Source organism: Pygoscelis adeliae, unplaced genomic scaffold (assembly GCF_000699105.1).
Source record: "Pygoscelis adeliae isolate BGI_AS28 unplaced genomic scaffold, ASM69910v1 Scaffold130, whole genome shotgun sequence".
NCBI classification, from domain to species: domain Eukaryota; kingdom Metazoa; phylum Chordata; class Aves; order Sphenisciformes; family Spheniscidae; genus Pygoscelis; species Pygoscelis adeliae.
Window position 1 is genome coordinate 4526015 of NW_008824031.1, and position 18103 is coordinate 4544117.

At 37.1% G+C, this 18103-nt stretch overlaps 1 protein-coding gene across 1 annotated transcript in view; it reads right to left on the reverse strand.

Annotated features, from left to right (window-relative positions):
* Positions 1–18103, reverse strand: part of WDR25 (WD repeat domain 25) — a 73300-nt gene that overhangs the window by 29917 nt on the left and 25280 nt on the right. Inside the window, exon 2 of the mRNA XM_009328058.1 lies at positions 3967–4114. Coding sequence (XP_009326333.1) covers positions 3967–4114 — 148 coding nt within the window. The remainder of the gene's footprint in view (positions 1–3966; positions 4115–18103) is intronic.

Below are 18103 nucleotides of genomic sequence, written 5' to 3' on the forward strand. Positions count from 1 at the left end.
TGGTTGAGTCACCATCCCTGGAAGTATTTAAAAGACGTGTAGATGAGGTGCTTAGGGACATGGTTTAGTGGGCATGGTGGTGTTGGGTTGACGGTTGGACTCGATGATCTTGGAGGTCTCTTCCAAACTTAATGATTCTATGATTCTATGATTCTATGAAACACAAGTCGAATAAAGCTTCTGATAGTAGAGAAGATAGTTTACATAACTGTTTGATGCTGATTATATTCTTCCAATTTTTAGATTAATTTAATAGGCCCTAATTCAGATCTTCCTTCAGTAGCTGCACACCTTCAAGCATTTTGGCATGGTGGTTGTCACACAAGTATATAAATGCTTTCCTAAATCAAGATTATAATTTAATTTCATATTGATCAACAAATCATGTAGGTTGGACCTCCAGGGGTCATCTAGTCCAAACGCCTACTCAAAATAGGTCCAGCTGCAGCAGGTTACTTAGGGGTCTGTCCACTGAAGTTCTGAGTATCTCCAAGTATAGAGACACCACGGCCTCTCTGGACAGCCTGTTTTAGTGTTTGATGACCCTTGAGTTGAGCCAAAAAGTTTCGTGTGTTCCTACATTTGTCCTTTGCCTCTCATCCTTTCACTGCACATCTCTGAGAAGAGCCTGGCATCATCTTCTCTATGTACTAGGTAAACACTTGCTAATCTGGCCTGGGATGAAGTTGACCACCTTCGCTGCAAGAGATCACTGCTGATTCATATTCAGCACCAGGACCCCCAGGTATTTTTCTGCAAAGCTGCTTTCTAGCCAGTTTAGCACCAGCCTGTTCTGTTGCAGAGGATTACTCCATTCCAGATGCAGGACTTTGCATTTGTCCTTGTTGAACTTCATGAGGTTCCTATCAGCCCATTTTTCCTGCTTGCAGCATCTTATATGATCTTATATATAAGAATGTATTCATTAAATACACTTGACAAGGGGAAGAAGTTTGATGGTGTAAAACTGCAGGATAAGAGTTCATGGATGTGTCTTCTACACTTTCATCAGGATTTCTTATGCCAACAACAACAAAAATTCTGCTTTGTGATTAATGAGATGTCAGTGTTTGCTTCTATTCTGATCTTGTTCAGATCACAAAGATTAAAAAAAAAGAAATCACTCCAGAAAATGCAATATCCTAGGACAAAGGATACCCAAACTTAAGTCCAAGCTTAGAAACAAAATTTCCTGGAGAATTTATTCTAGCACGGTTTGTTACAACAATGCTGGTACATTCCTTTGAAGAATCTCATAACTAGCTGTCATCAGATCCAGAACAAACAATTAGCTAGACTACAATTTTGATTTAATAGGGCAGAAACAATGTTCCTAACAGAAAAACAACACAAAATGACAAAAAAAACCCCAACTGAGCATCTTGATACCACTCATGTACTAAGCTGTATTTGCAACCTTTCCTAAACTTTTAAAAGTAATTCTCTTCAGATGTTAGGTTTATTTTGGTGAAGGACATGTAGCAATTTCTATAACACAGATGTAATATATAAAATCTATACTGAAAACAAAGATGAGAAAGATTAGACTTGAGCAAATCTGACTAAAAAAAACTTGAACCAGAACAACGTACACAAGAGACGAGCATAGAGCCTTAGAGACAGCATTATCATTTATAATATCCCACCGGCATGCATTTACTGCATTTAAACACACTGGTAGTTAGTTCAGTCTAGCAATGGAAAGTAATTAAGACCAAAGTCCAAAAAAGTATCTAAAAGTCCTCTGTGAAGGAACAGTTCTAACATCTATCTGAAGTTAATCAAAGAAGAAATCATCTCAGCACTGATGAAGAGTGAGGAGGAATGAATGATTCAGTGAACTAATGTAAATCAAAATCTTATAGCTGCCTTAGTGTTTTTCAAATGGAAATGAGGCTTTTTATATCAAATTGATTTGGATTCCAGAGGCAAACTGCTTGCCCTGTTTCTCTGAAAAAAATTGACTGAAATGTATGAAAAATAGAGTAACTTTACAACAGGGAAGGAAATCAGAAACTGGCCTGCATGCGTAGGAAATCAGAATAAAATTCCAATCACTCATATCATACTTTTCCAAATGAGGTGTGTATCACTGAAAGTCAGGTCTAAACATCAACATTACAACTGCAGTTCACAAGAGCTACAAGGAATCCTGCATCCTTGAAATAAGGCAATAATGAATATCTGGTATTTTCAAGGATTATAATCATTCATTTTGCCTTTACACATACAGTTTATTTAAGTAGTTAGAAATACTACATAACTCACCAGTCAATAAGGAAAGAACCATTTATAAGCTTATCTGTTCTGAAACTTGGTGAATATAATTTGTTACTGTTGTCATTGCCTAAAACACTAGAAATACCTTCTTTCAAATGAACCACTACAATCAACTTAATCCAGATTATTATCCCATTACTGGGTAGTTAAGTCAAAGAGATGTTAGAAATTAAAGTATATGATTAAAATTACATATCTTTGGAATTTGTTCTATCATTTTTTAAAAAGATATTTTCCCCACAGTAGTCCCTTCGAATGACTCAGGCACATAAAATCTATTCTACTGCTATAAATCCCATTAACAGCAGTAGCCATTCCGTTTAGAATTTGTAAGCAATACAGTCAAAATTAAATCCCCTTGGATTAGTAAGATTCAGTTATATATGAGACTAGTAACGAGAAGGCTGCTGCAATGAGACTGAAAATAAAAAAAGACCAGAAGTCTGACTAAATTAACGACTTAGTATATTAACCTCATGTACTACTACTACATCAGATATATAAAGCTCTTTTCCCCATTACAAAACCTGAATATTCTTGAAACATCAATATGCCGTAACTGTGTCACGTTTTACATTCCCAAATTACAACAGCTCCTTTCCAGCCATCACTGAATTTAAATAATTCTCGTATGACAAATGTTGAGAAAAATAAATTCTTAGAGCATAGAAAAGAATCTTCTTTTCATGCGAACAATATTCACAAATTTCCTTGGCCACTTTCCCAGTTCATCTGAACAGGACTTCTGCTCTCCAGATATTCACATACAACGTACTTCTTACTTTTACGTATGAGAAAACCCTCCTAGACAAGAACTTCTTGTAATTTTTGTAAGGATTTCTTTTGTAGTCTTGCAAAAAAATATTGCACCTTTGCAGGAGTTAAACATTTACAAATAAATTAAGTGGCAAAAATAAAATTGCATCTCTTCAGTTGACAAAGTACTATTTTAGGCCTAATCCTTCATTTATACACACACAGAGGTGCCCTATTATGTACAGCCCCAATGAATGCTACTGTATGAATGCTGATAACATACATAAAGGAGAGAAGAAATATATCTGACAGAAGTACTTTAGTTTGTGAAGGAGACATGAGGAGAGACAGCATCCAGAAAATTAGTTGTTAAGGTCACAACAATCAAATCCCAAATCAAATTCACAACTGCATCAAAGCAACACAGGTTCAGTCTCAAGGTTTCATACCAGAATTTAATTTTCTATACTCTAATTAAAGTCCTATTCAGGAAAAAAAAAAAAATTCACTTAATTAACTTTAAGCACAAACTTAAAACCAACCCAACTGAGAATGAGGTACAAGCCTATGTTTAAATTACCCATATGTATAAATGTTACTGAAGTCAGCCTTAAGAGGCTCTTCAAACGCTTTAATGAATGATCATGACAGAGCATAAAAAATACACGCATCATTCTGTTCATCTGTGCCGTATCCAACGACAGAAGTTACATGTGATCATGAAGTTAAAGATAGCTCAGTTTTCTTAAATATCTCCAACTACCCTTAATTGCTTAGATTTTTTTTTCAGTGAGGACACGTTTCAACAATTCTAACTTTGATCTATAGATTTTATCTATATTTTCAGAAGAAAGAATAAGGCTAACGAGATCCAAAGTTATCTGTACTCAATAAAGATAGGGCTATAATGCACCCTTATGTGACCTTTACCTGTTTCTACATCTGTTAAATGCAACATGGAATCAAAGCCCCCACTGAGGATCCTTCTTCCACAAGACGACCACCGGGCAGCTCGAACAGCACAGGAGTGACAGGAATATGTTTTTAAACAGCAACCTGTATCCACAGCATCCCATACCTTAAAAAGAAGGATAAGGACAACTTTATAAAGAATCACAATATTTTTTTCAATGTACTGATAAGTAGCTACAGCAAATCATCGTGGCTGAGAAAGCTTTGCATTCCAAAGTTGTATTTGCTAAGCTGTAAAATTCTGTTTGAAATAATTGCATAGTTGATTAGAATTAGGGCATTTAATTAACAAGGCACAAATCAGTAACACATTTTTATGACTTGTATGATTTCTTGAAATGTCTACATTGCTCTCAATGGCAATTCATGTTATACTTTTCAATTCATAATGCTGTCCTATCTCTGTGCAGGGATGTATCCAAATACATTTTCCCTTTAAATCATTTTTCTTCCAAAGTTTTGTCTGTATCATATCTTTCCATCGAGTAAGAGGAATCCTAGCAGATTACAGCTTTCACATCTGCCTATAGATAGGCTATTATCATATTTCTCAGTTTGTAATTTTAAGTAGAATTTTACCTTAGCTTCACTGAGGAGGCAGATAAGAATATCATCGTGCATCTACATGGAGATTTCTAAGGACTGGTCTAAGTCCTCTTCTTTTTCAGTTTCTTCTGGACAGAATTAGGTTGATGCTGAGCACTTCTGAAAATCCTATTCTACTAGTTATCCAAATTTTTTTAAGTATATAACAGCTAATATTTTCAGAACATAAATAGTTCTGCTCATATTTTTAAAACAAATTTTAAAGAGAAAGGCAGTTGTTTCCAAATAATATATTTTAGAAAATAGAACTAGTCTGAATTATAATTCAGTTAGTAAATATAGTTCACAATAATCAAAATCACATCCTTTTCATGGTGCTCTTTTTGTCCTAGTTTTAAGACAAAATTAGAAGTTTAGCAACAAATGACCCATATAAAGGTCCAGTATGCTCACTTCCGTGAGAGAAGGCTAAATATCAAAACTATTTTCCCTATGACTATTCTGCTTCAGTAAAAGCTAGATTATAAAATATCTTATGATTGTACGATACTATATAATACCTGTTGAATTGTCTAATAAAATGGCTACCAAATGCTATAACCATACCAGTAAATCCTACATTTTATTACCTCTAAAATTAGTAGTACAAATAAATCACACTTTGACAGTGCTTCATGATAGTTTTATTGCAGTTTCAGTAAACCCAAGGCAGTTTATTGCTTTAAAGTCACCATTTTACTTCACGGTACTTGTCTTTGCAATTAGTCATTTTCATCCTGCAAAAACCTGCAGGATGAAAACAGCACTGCCTATGAGCTTAGAAGGTTATTTTGAATTTTGTCTATTCTAATCAATTTCTCAATTCTAAGAGTGCTTATATAATGCTGGGAACAGAGTAGACAATTAACAGAATACAAAAAAAACCCCTTTTTTTAAAGTGAGATCAAATTCAACCTTCATGTATGTTGACACAAGAGCACTGAAGTTAGTACCAAAATAAAACTGACTGCATGTTTGTGTATTTTAAAGGATGTTAAAAACAAAAACAACTCAGTAAATCAGAAAACATAAGTAGATGTTTGCTTTCTTGTGGCAACAGCACAATTCACAATACAGGAGAATGTAAAGGGGCAGAAAAAAGCAAGACTTTTGGTAATGTATTTTTATCTTCAATTATATTTTCTTCTACTGGACAAAAAGGACTCACTGACAATATCATTGTTATATAGTCCATTCTCAGAAGACAACATTCCATTATAGAAAATTATTTCATCAAAGTATCTTCTAGCACGGAGCGTAGTTCTGCAATGCAAAGCAACCAATTATCATTAATTACTTGAATAGTCAGTTAAGACTGGAACCGTGATGGCCATGCCCTAAGTATTCTACCCTGTCCACAAGAAAAGAAATCAGGAAAATTTTAATATTAAACTGCTTTTGAAAGTAAGTTTCTCTGCTTTAATGAGTTTTAATGATCATTTCAAGCTTCACAGTATTAAAAAAGGGTTAATTGTATCTTGGAGGGCTTTTAATATGAAGAAGCTAATGAATGAATCAAGATGAAAGTAAAACCAGGTGGTACATGCTTCAGATATTTTTCTCTCATGTGTTAGTGGTTAAGTATGAAAACTCAATTTTCACAAGAAGGATGAAGTAAAGCAAGTTCAACAGCACTTCCGAGTTCCCGCCTGATTAAAAAAAAGCTGTATAAATAGAAAAAGCGCACCCCTAAAGCTGCACATTTCCCTCCATTATGTGAAACGGAACAAAAGATCGACTCTTGTGGATGAGACCGCTGACCATGCACAAGGGACAAGTTACCGAATACCACAACTCTCTCCACTGTTACGCTTTCCATCAACTCTTTTTGCTCAGGTAATGGTGGTGCTGCGATGCCTCCTGGAATTAGAGCCGCGTGGGCAAGGCAGTCTTGACTGAGGAAATTCACTTAGTTTATTGCCAATTAACGTAAACTCTTAATTACAGATTCAAGTATTGAGGAAAAAAGATCAAGAGTTAAATGAGCACTTAGGGGAGCTCCTTCCCTCCCCAGGCCCCACTTCAGTCCAGCACTTCTCCTCCCCTATTCCTACCCCAGCTTCCTCTGTTTTCACCAGGCGTTACGCTTGGTCCCTTCCACATCCCTTTGGTGAGACAACAGCCATCGCAGGAGGCTGGGGCCAGGGCCCAGAGGTTTCTTGTTGCCTCCCCTTGCGTCTTACTCTTTTCGTCCCCTGCTCTTTGCTTCTTACTGCTTCTCTGCTCCTTCTCTCCAGACATACATCTCTTCCCCTATCTCCTCCCATCACCTTATGTGTGTCCTCACACACATCCTCATGTTTCCCCATATGTGTCCTTGTGTCCTCTGCCCTCAGCAGCTGCTCCTTTTCTTCAGTATGCATGAACAGAAGCACCACATGCTCCTCTGAAGTTCTGGCCCACGGTGAGTTGTTTTCATCCATTTCAGAGTGAGCTGAAACCAGCTGTAGCAGCGCAGGGCAGCTCACGACCTCCTCCCACACAGGGGAACCCTGCAGCCCCTGCTACCAAACCCCACAGTTTATGCCCCATACAAGCAGCCAGTTCAGACAGAAAGTTAGGACAGACCACCATCAAGATATGGTCCAATGCAAATTCACTGGAGCCCACGAATGTGCTTTTAATAATGTTGAGAGGTGCCACTTCTGCTGTGGCTTCACAGCTTAACGGATAGAGAAGTCAAACAAGGCAAGCAGAAGAGGATGTCAGACCCTGCCCTGCTGTGCAGTGGCAATGCTCTGCAAGCTTCATCTGGGCGCATTCAGTCCTAGGTACAGTTCCATATGACCTGCCTGGGATTTTCCTTCAAGTCTCACATCTGCTGAATTTAGCTCAGTGTAACTTTGATACATTAGTGTGCGCCCTGTTGCGAGGAGGATACTGTGCAGTGCATCCCCAGAAAAATTTCAGAGTTTCAATATTCATCTTCCACAGGAAAAGGGAAGCTCTACTTGCTATTTGCAAGAAGTGGTATTTGATATTTACAGTTAGCTCTTCAGCAATCACTTAAGAGATGCAGCCATGCCCACAGAAAGTCATATAAAGGTGTGCCATTGCATATCAAGAAACAGAAATGGGTGTGCAGTACCCAAACCAAGGCAACTAAAGGACAAGCTATGCACCTTCTGCACAAGTCAGAAATTATGAAAAAGTGGGAGCTATGAATGCTCAGCTGTAACAGAATGTGTCTGTCCCAAGCTACAAACACTGTTCTGTCTGTAGAAGTGACAGAGATGTTAACTGTGTTACACCCACAAAATGGAGAATCTACTGGGTTTTGTTACCAAGGAAAGATGCTTCAAATCCCATCACAGCATCATCACAAAGCCACCATCAAGTCTACATTTTCTTAGAGAGTCTGTTCAAGTAGTTTCCCATTCCTGTGGTATGGCATTTCTCCTGCTTAATCATAATAAGGGGAAAATGTGGCTAGAGGGAGAGTTCCAACATACTCCAAAGCTTCAGATGAATTCTACTCAGTAGCTGGTGCTCACTCTATAGGCAGCCGCTGTCATTAAAAAAAGGAGAAAGGGGGTTGCAAAGGAATGAGTCCTTTGCATGTGAGTTTGCCTCTCTCTGCCAAACACTCAGATGCCAGATTAACAGATTCTCCAGGATGAAAGGCATTTCAGGGTTTTTCTTTCAACTGAGATAGTCAAGTGCTTCAAGAACAACTTGTGTGGAAATTATTTTTTTTCAGTCTTTCTTTCTTCACTTTTTCCATATGCTGGATATGCTGGCTCAAACCAGGATGGAACAATAAGCCTGAAAGACTGCATGGGCATAACCTGCAGAGTTGATGAAATAACCCGTATCCTCAAAGAGCATCCAACATGATGCCTGAACCCAGAAGCATGTTCTCTACATTACCAAGGTAAATAATAAACAAACAGACACTAATCAACTGGTTTAGAGCATGGCAATTCTGCAAAGAATATAGAACTAGGTTACAATATAGCCACCGGACTTCAGCCTCAAAAGAAAATTTTTTCAGGGCCTGGTACAAACCAGGGGACAAGAGAGTCCCCTAGGAATTAGGACAATTAAAACCTTCCTGTTTCAAGTGAGTGAAGTTGTTGATCATGCCTTCTCTGCCAAAAAGTAACATGAATTACAGACTATTACAGAAGAGGATCCCGAACTCATTCTTCTGAATGGCATCTACATATGAGCTCAGAAAAAGGATTTGTATCCAAGAACAGCCTAAGGCTGAAGGCAAAGGCCGCAACAATATAATTTTAAAAGTCACAGTTCTAACAACTACAGCTTTAATTTTAAAGTAAGTGTTTTTAAGAAATTAAGTGTCTTAGAACTATTTAGAAAGTTGTCTTTTAAATACCAAAGGCTGCTAACTTTAAGCATACCTAATAATAAATACCTTTAAAATAAAAGTTTATAAAATAAACTCATAGATCTACATGGAATAAAGGTTTACATATTTAGTACATAATAAATTACTTGGGCAGGGGGAACAGGTCAATAAAAAATACACAGGCTGAGATATATATCTTCTTTCACAGGCATTTAAACATGTGTATCGAGTATTACAGGACTAGACACTATCATGCATCTGTCTGAAAGGAGGACAGATTTATATTCCATTATTTTTACCAAGAGATCAACTGTTTTAACTGTTGTTGCTTGACTTCAAAACTCAGATCTTACAGACAGTATTATTTCTAGATGAAATACTAAATTCTCATTAAACCTGACATTGTTCTTTTTTCTTGTGATGTCAGATGTGATTTTAATTGCTCAGTTAAAAATTTAAAAGCACACATTTCAGCCTGCTACTCTGAAAATACTGCTTATTGCCACACATTCAAGCAATGTTTTACATTATAAACAGTAATCAGTCCATCCTATCCCTTTACAAAGAATCTTGAAAACAATGAAATATGCAACTGTTATTAGGAAAAAGGCACATATTACTGTATTATCTCCCCTAAATCTATGATTATAAACTAATGAATTCTCCAACATTTGAAAGAAATAAACAGCCAAGACTCAAAGCTTTGAAATTAGCTATTTTAAAACATTTTCTTCAATGCCTTTCTGGCATTAAGGTATCAAGATCACTTTAATTGCATTTTTTCCAATTTTATTAAAATTGGCTTAAATGTGTCACACTGGTTCATATTTCCCTACTAGTTCTTACCCTTCTGTACTTCACTATTTATAACATTGCCTTTCCATTTCTTTTCCATCAACTGCTTTCATTTCATTTCCTCTCATAGTATAGAAAGTATGGTGATTACATAGTTATCTGCTAGGATTAATATGTGGGGCTAAAATGGCAGATACAAACAGCCAAGTGACAAAATTATACTAGAGATTTCTTTACAAAAGCAATTTTCTTTTTACTTTCTCTGAGGCATGTTGTAATTCAATTGCTCTTTCACATTCTTCATAGTATTTGGAAATAAAGGCTTTAGAAGTTGCTTGCTTTCCTGTATAGCTTAGGGATGTTGTGAAAATACTGTAACCAGCATTTTAGGTAATATAACCAGACCTCCTCACCCTCAAGATCAAAAGTTCACAAATCATGTAAGCAACTAAACAATATAACAGATGAGATTTATTATAGATGATATGTTTCCAGATCCTGTTTTCTGACTGAAAGCTTTCAGGAAAACAGCCCCTGAAAATAAAGTACTTTGGGTTGAAGATAATAAAAACTCTCTTGGTAAGTCACAAAAGAAAGCAGGAGAGGGTAAGCATTTGATACCCAAGTAAACAGCAGCCACAGAAGAACGTTCAGGGGTCCGCTAGGCAGTCAACCAGCTCATAGGACACCGAATAAAGGCTTTTATCTTACTGACCATCCAAACTAGGCATTCATTCCTAGAAAAAACGTCACAGCAACATAAGCAGAGTAACCAAAGCAATGTGAGAACTCATCTAGCATATGAAGACTGATAAATTAGGCATTAGGCACGTCTCTTCCATTGTCATTCTATGATTATCTATAACGCGTTTGCCTCCAAGCAAATTAGACTGCAGAAAAGAAAATATAGCAGCCTTACTTTTAGAAAGAGAAAGGTGCATCTATTCAAACAGACAGTCACTAATTGCACAATGAACCCAAGAACAATGATTCAATTGTCATAAATTAGAGGTTGGGAGCAAGTATCAGGAATTAAGTTGTACGCATTTTGAATCTGCATGCATAAAGGAACTACAGCAGAGCCAATCAAGAATACTAAACAAGAAATTAATTTCTGCAGCATGCATAACAAAATTTAAAACTTTTTTAATGGATCGATTCAAGTTCATTTCAACATAACTTCCATACTAAAATAACAGAACTCTTCCCCCTCCATTTAACCACGTTGTGCCATTCTTCTGTAATTACCAACTTCCTCTGTCAATGGCTCCTACTACATGAACGACAGCAAGAAATTGTTTCCAACTTCTCGATCAATCTAAATACAAAGATGGCATTTAAGAAACAGCCCTGTTCAAGGATGATGTGGGATAGTATTGAGTTACAGGAAGCATGAAGAATTACTATGCTTCGACTAGAACATATGCTGCTCCCTTCCAAAACATGCTCAGGTTGCTCCATAGACTTGTGAAGTTGAAGAGACATGACCCTCTCCTTGCCCTTTTTGGAATAACATTGCTCCCTGGTGCAAGGAGAAAAAACCTGATTTTTTTTTTTTTCTTTTTTTTTTAACTGCAGAACTGAATTCATCTCTTAAATTTGAACATGGCATATCTGCTAACATGCACAGATTCAAGACAATGGTACTCCCTGAACCATACTGCTTTTCTGATCTCATCAATATCTAAATCCTGTAATTTCTAACAAATACAGTAAAGAAGGAAGCCCCACACTATCTACAGAAAATCATGCCTTTTCTAGTTTGCAAAGCAGACTCAGAACTGTAGTTTAAAGGGTTCTTCGAAAGTCAATGGGCCAGACGGCAGCAGTCCCACAGAAAAATTACGAAACGGTATTTGCTGCTGCTACTTCTTCAGATTCTCCACTTGGATGAGGTGCAGCTTTGGGCAGGATTGCAAGAGTTAAATGTGCCCCTTGGGTACCTTTAACCAACAGCAGTAAGGGTAAGAAGTCGCTCACCTGCACAGGTACATTCTTTTTTTCATAGAATTGAGGCAAGAGAAAGCCAGGAAAAAAGCAACAAATGGCTGAAAAGCAATAAATAGCCAAGCATTAGAGTTGGTAGGTGTGCCTAAGCCTCTCCAAGCCACTGTGTGATTCAAAAAAATCTGATCTTGAATGGGCACGTAATGTAATATGTATAAATTCCTAGAGTAACTACAGGAAGATTTAGAATGTTTCATTGTTGTTTCAATTAGTGTCTTCTTAAATTAGTGAGCTAAATGTTATAGTTTTAGTAGAAGGTAAAATTTGTTGAAAGGAGAATTACAAAATGGATCACTGCCTTTGCATTATTTTGTCTAAACATGTAGTTAAACTGTGTAAAAACTAAGAGCTAAGGTCCAGGAAAAACTACGAGATAAGGTCTAGCTTAGTGTATAACCTGTAAGTGTTAATAAACTTATTTTCATGCAATTATGAAGGATGTAAGTAGATGTTCAGATTATTATGTAGACTATGATTGATGACATTTGGGGCATACCAGCTTAATTTGTAAACCAAGTGTCCCAAAAAAGAGTTTTTTAGCAGGATTCTGAAAAGCTAGATAAAGCTAACACATTTTCAGATGTGTTGAACACTTGCTCCAGGAATGTTTAAAAGTGTGCTAAGGAACATATTTTAAATTATATCCATCTTCCTAATCTAGACACGGTGTAAGAAGTATATATCAACACTGTCATTTCAGCAAGCACTTACAGATTTCCACTAGGTTTCTTCTCGCAGCAGACATAACTCAAAACACTATTATCTTACTAATCCAAAGCATAGGACTAGTGACTGATAAAAAAGAGCCAACTTTATTATTGCTTTAATATCTGAATAAGAGTTTGTATTTGGATAGTTTATTACTAGACTACCCTCGCTACTGTAGAAACAAGGAGAATGGAAAGTAGCAAAATATAATAAATTCAATTAGCTGAGACAGCCAGCATAAGGTCTTCCTTCATTTTTTTTCCACCAAAAATTTTAATATTAAAATGTTTCAAGTACATTTATCAAACCAATGAGGTGGAAAATCTTCTCTTTTACAAAAAAAAAAAATAGAACAGTACATTAGATCTTAAGACAGCTCTTCATTTGTAGAGGGCTTTATTCAGGCAGAAGCATTTTAAGTTGTAATACTAGTTGCATACTGCTAACCAAGTGAGCAGTACTACTATAAACTAGTTGGTGGTATGAAAACTGATTTGGAAATATGTCAACAAGCTTTAATCCTGGTGAACCCAGCAAAGACTGAGTTAAGTACAAGCACTACATTTAGTTTCAGGAGGCAGCACTAACATACTAAGCATGCCTGTGAAATACATTTCCAATTATTTGGTGTGTTTTATTTCAATCTTCCCTCCCACAGAAACTCAGCAGCCCTTTCCCCAAGGCAGGCTCCATAATTGTTAATTGTGAAGATTCATTTGGGTGGTTTTGCCATTAACAGGAAAATAAAAACCTAATCAAAAGTGTACTTTGAGCTGCCAGCATCCTATAAATGTTTTTAAGAAAACACTAATGGACTAAGATAAAACATTGACATTTTCAGCTGGCAAAGGGAGAGACAAGAGAAGTAAAATAGAGTTCTGTAAAAAGAAAACAAAAACCTCACACCACTATGGCAAGAGCTAGCCATCTGATTCTATACTATAAGGGAATGTTCTTGGTAAAGCTTTAATAACGAGACCTACTCCACTTAACCTAAGCTTGTTTTTTGGCCATCTACTCTTGAAAATTGTCGTGGTTTAACCTCAGTTGGCACCTGAACACCACGCAGCCGCTCGCTCCCTCCCCCCCAGTGGGATGGGGGAGAAAATCGGAAGGGTAAAAGTGAGAAAACTCATGGGTTGAGATAAAGACAGCTTAATAGGTAAAGCAAAAGCTGCGCGTGCAAACAAAGCAAAACAAAGGAATTAATTCACTCCTTCCCATGGGCAGGCAGGTGTTCAGCCATCTCCAGGAAAGCAGGGCTCCATCACGCGTAACGGTTACTTGGGAAGACAAACGCCACCACTCCAATCGTCCCCCCCTTCCTTCTTCTTCCCCCAGCTTTATATACCGAGCATGACGTCACATGGTATGGAATATCCATTTGGCCAGTTGGGGTCAGCTGTCCTGGCTGTGTCCCCTCCCAGCTTCTTGTGCACCTCCAGCCTTCTCAGTCGGTAGAGCATGGGAAGCTGGAAAGTCCTTGACTAGTGTAAACACTACCTAGCAACAACTAAAACATCCGTGTGTTATCAACATTGTTCTCATCCTAAATCCAAAACACAGCACTGTACCAGCTACTAGGAAGGAAATTAATTCTATCCCTGCTGAAACCAGGACAAAAATACACCCAGTGATTCCGTACTTCAAAAGCTAACTTGTAGCACTAGGAAAATCTAATCAGCCAATCAAAACTGTAAAATTATTTATGTTTTAAGTATACAAATTGGATGGGTTTTTGCCAATATGAATAATTAACGTAGCCTCCATGGGAGCCTCTCAAATCAAAACTGGCAACCAGAACTCATAAGATGTAAATCATAAAAAAAAAGGGTAATGGTAAGAGACTGAACAAGATTGATAGCAACATTTCATAGACATTTCTATTAGAGAATTTGTGAATTATATACTGCCATTGTATCAAAAGCTAAAGTTTTACCCCACGTGCTATATTTTTCTCAGGACATACTAATCTCACCTGCAAATAACTTTTTTTTCCATCCCCTTGATTCGGAAATGGAAAAAGTAAAGAAAGCACTGACACTAGTGAATTCCTATTTCTTGGATGTTATTCGTGTCTGGAATTACAGAAAGACAGACAAGATGGATAGCTGGGACAAGACATTATTTCCATTTGGTGGGTTTCAATATTCTTCCCCTGTTAATTACATACAGTTTCTGGACAAACAAGCTCAATCCTCCAGCATTTCACAACCTTCTCACAGAGGGAGGCCTTCACTTTCAGTTGTTGGGATAGCACACACACACACATTTAGTGTCCGGATGAAATGTTGCTAAACATTGACAAGTAACGCATGTGTGAATGTTGCAACATGAAATATCGGAATACTAATAACATATTTAATTGCTGAGTTAAAGTAAATAAATGCTAGAGTATTACATAATTATTCTGAAATAGGCCCTGCTGCCTTTATAAACTGAAGCTACAGATCAGAAGTAGTTTCTTTATAAAGGATGTTTACACAAAATTAACATCTCTGTGATGAGAACTGAAATAAAACTGTCAAAGTATGAACAAGCTCAGGGTGAAATCTTGGCCTGCCAGGCCATTTACAGGAAAACACAGTTAAAAGTTTCAAAGTTATTCAATAGCATATCGGAGTGCTTTCATGACACAGCAACTCATTGTAAAATTTCCTTTTTGTTATGGCATATCTGTAGCTGTGCCTCTTGAGCTGAAGTCGTGCCAGATTTATAGTGAACTATTTCCATTCAACACCTGGGCTTCACAAAAATAACAAAGCTGAACAGCCACCTTCTTTCAGTCTATTTGCACAGAATAACATAAGCACTGGATATGTAATAATCTACTTCTTCATGACACCTAGCTTCTGAGTCACACATACACATGAAATGAAGAGTGTATCATGAGAAATTCTCCTCTTGGACAGCAAATCTATTCAATATACACATTATTGTTATTTCGCCATATAGATAAAATTTTACAAAAATCAGTTACTACCTTATTATTGCTGAGACAGACAAAATATTTAGGTGCGGAAGATAGACCTAATACAACAATCAAAAAGAAAATCCAATACTTCCTTTATTTGACAGAATGGTAACTTAGAGGGTTTATTATATTTAACAAACCAATGAAAAAAATTAAGGAGACCTTAAATTGTGCTGCTACAGTTCATTATGAAGTGCAATTATGAGAAGGTAAAATTATTTCAGTGCAAGTCCTCAGAGAGGCCATTAAGGTGCCATTAAAAGACCATTATAATGTTTAACTTCAACAGTAAAGCTACTTCATTACAAGTCATACCATTATTTTGAAGAGACAAATGCAATTCTCGCCAAAAAGAGGTATTCTAATTCACAATGACTACATCATCCTCATTTTGGCTCTTTTATTTGCAATTTTAAAGTTTGTTAACCTTCTTCTTGGTTATGTAAGAATTAAGATCCAAGCGGTCCAATTTCCAGATGTGTTGGCACTTACGAGAGTCATTAATGACAATGGAAGTTGAGGGTGGGGGGGTTAATAAACTTTAAGCTTTAGATTGAGTTTGAAAATTTGGATTTTAATCTCTCAGTGTTATAGCATCTACTATAACTTACCCTCCTAACTGAGGGAATATTAACACCACTATTAATTTCTGATTAAGCAATTAGTGGTTTCATACATGTATTGCATAAGTATGCAGTTAAGAACAATTAGACAATATATTTATGACCACCTGATAAGCATTTGGGTCTGAAAAAATATTGTAAAATTACTTTTACATTCATTAAATACATAGTAATTCTTCACCTTTAGGCACTGAAGATAGCTTCTCTTTTCAGTCTATAGAGATTCTCTAACCTTTGCTTCACTTTCCACCAGAAAGATCATTTCCCTCAACATCGCAGTAAGTCATCCCTGCAGAAAGTTTGGGTTATTTCAGATGCACTTTCAAGGCTAATCTAGCAGTTATTCTGACGTGGCTCTGCCACAGTGAAGTGACTGATGAATAGTTTCAAAGACAGGAGACATGTCAGAGAGAGCTGTCTGGGCCTCAGCATGTTGTGACACCGCAGCACACACGATGCCTACAGAGCGGCATCCTCTCTCCGTGCACCAGCACAGTCACATCACAACATGAGTGACTTGCAAGTTGAATGCGGAGCAGACGCGTCTTCCTACGGATGAGCAGGGCAGAATCTGACACAGGCACCGCTCGGGAGAGGGGTTCAGGGGAACAATAACCAGACATTTTGTTACTAAATACGGTTTTAAAAGGGTACTGTTAGAGAATGTGCTATTAAGCGGCAATAATCAACAGCATCTCCAAAAAAAGCAATACTAAAGCGGGTTTCAATCTGTTTCAGTTTCCAGAACTGAAAGAAACCCCCAGTGGGGACACAGACCGCGCAGCTACCTTAAACCGACTGTCAAATAACACGCTTTTCTTAATCACTTTTTATGGATCCCTTAGAAGTAATCTCTGTTCCCAAGGATCCAGTAATCACAGGCTTAAGACATTACTACTACCTATTAAATGATATTTTTAGAGTATCATTACATTATTGAAGTGTGATCACTTCTGTGCAAGTTTTGGCCTATCATTTGTTATAAAGATACTTCAGCTTTGAACCTCTCACCCAAAATAAATGAAAATTGATTAATTTCAACAGTAGTTGATTTTTCAGCTCTGATAATTACAGGCTGAAGGTGGGAGGGGGGTGAGACTTGGAATCAGTGCATCTTGCTTGAGGAATAAATTATTCCACACCATTTAGAAGTAAAAATTTTTTCCCCAGCCAACTCAAAACACACGTTCAGAGTCAAAGAACTAAACATCTATATAGACACACTGTTTAAACAATACCTCGAGTAACTAGAACTGCTTATACACTTAAAATCAGTTATGAGTTTGAATAGTGAAAACAGTATTATAAAATAGCATAGAGAAAGATCTAGATTCCCCAAAGGAAAGAGTATCCATAATGTGTTGCACATGCCTGATGTTAAATACCACATTAAGGGGCAAGATAAAGCAGTATTCTGTTTCTTTTAAGTGTCATGATACTTTAAGGATCAATATCTGCTTTAATTCTTAACATCTTTGATCACTATTTAAACAAAAGGCTTTTAAATTTCAGGTAGTCTTTCTAAAGACATATTTCTAAAATGAAACTTCAGAGCATTTTTAAATGCTGGAGTACTCCCATATTCACTAGAAAATAAAAACAACCTACAATTCCTTGTTTGAGGGGGTTTGGGGTGTTTTTGATGTTTTTAAAATGGGTTTTATAACACAATCATGGACCATCTGACTTCAGGTCATTGTTTTGTAGCATTTCCAGAGAACATCTAGTTAAGATATGGCACCAAGCTTTGAGTTTTAGGAACACAAAGTCTACTCATGTACAGTGTGTGTGGCAGAGACGTTTGTTTTTTAAACAGGGCTGAGTGCTACAGGTTTTGAATATGCATTTATTTTTAGTATCACAGTGGAATCAAGAGAATCATGGAATACTTTGGGTTGGAAGGGACCTCTAAAGGTCATCTAGTGCAACCCCCCTGCCATGGGCAGGGACAGCTTCAACTACATCAGGTTGCTCAGAGCCCCGTCCAACCTGGCCTTGAATGTTGCCAGGGATGGGGCATCCACCACCTCTCTGGGCAACCTGTCCCAGTGCTTCACCACCCTCAGCGTAAAAAATTTCTTCCTTATATCT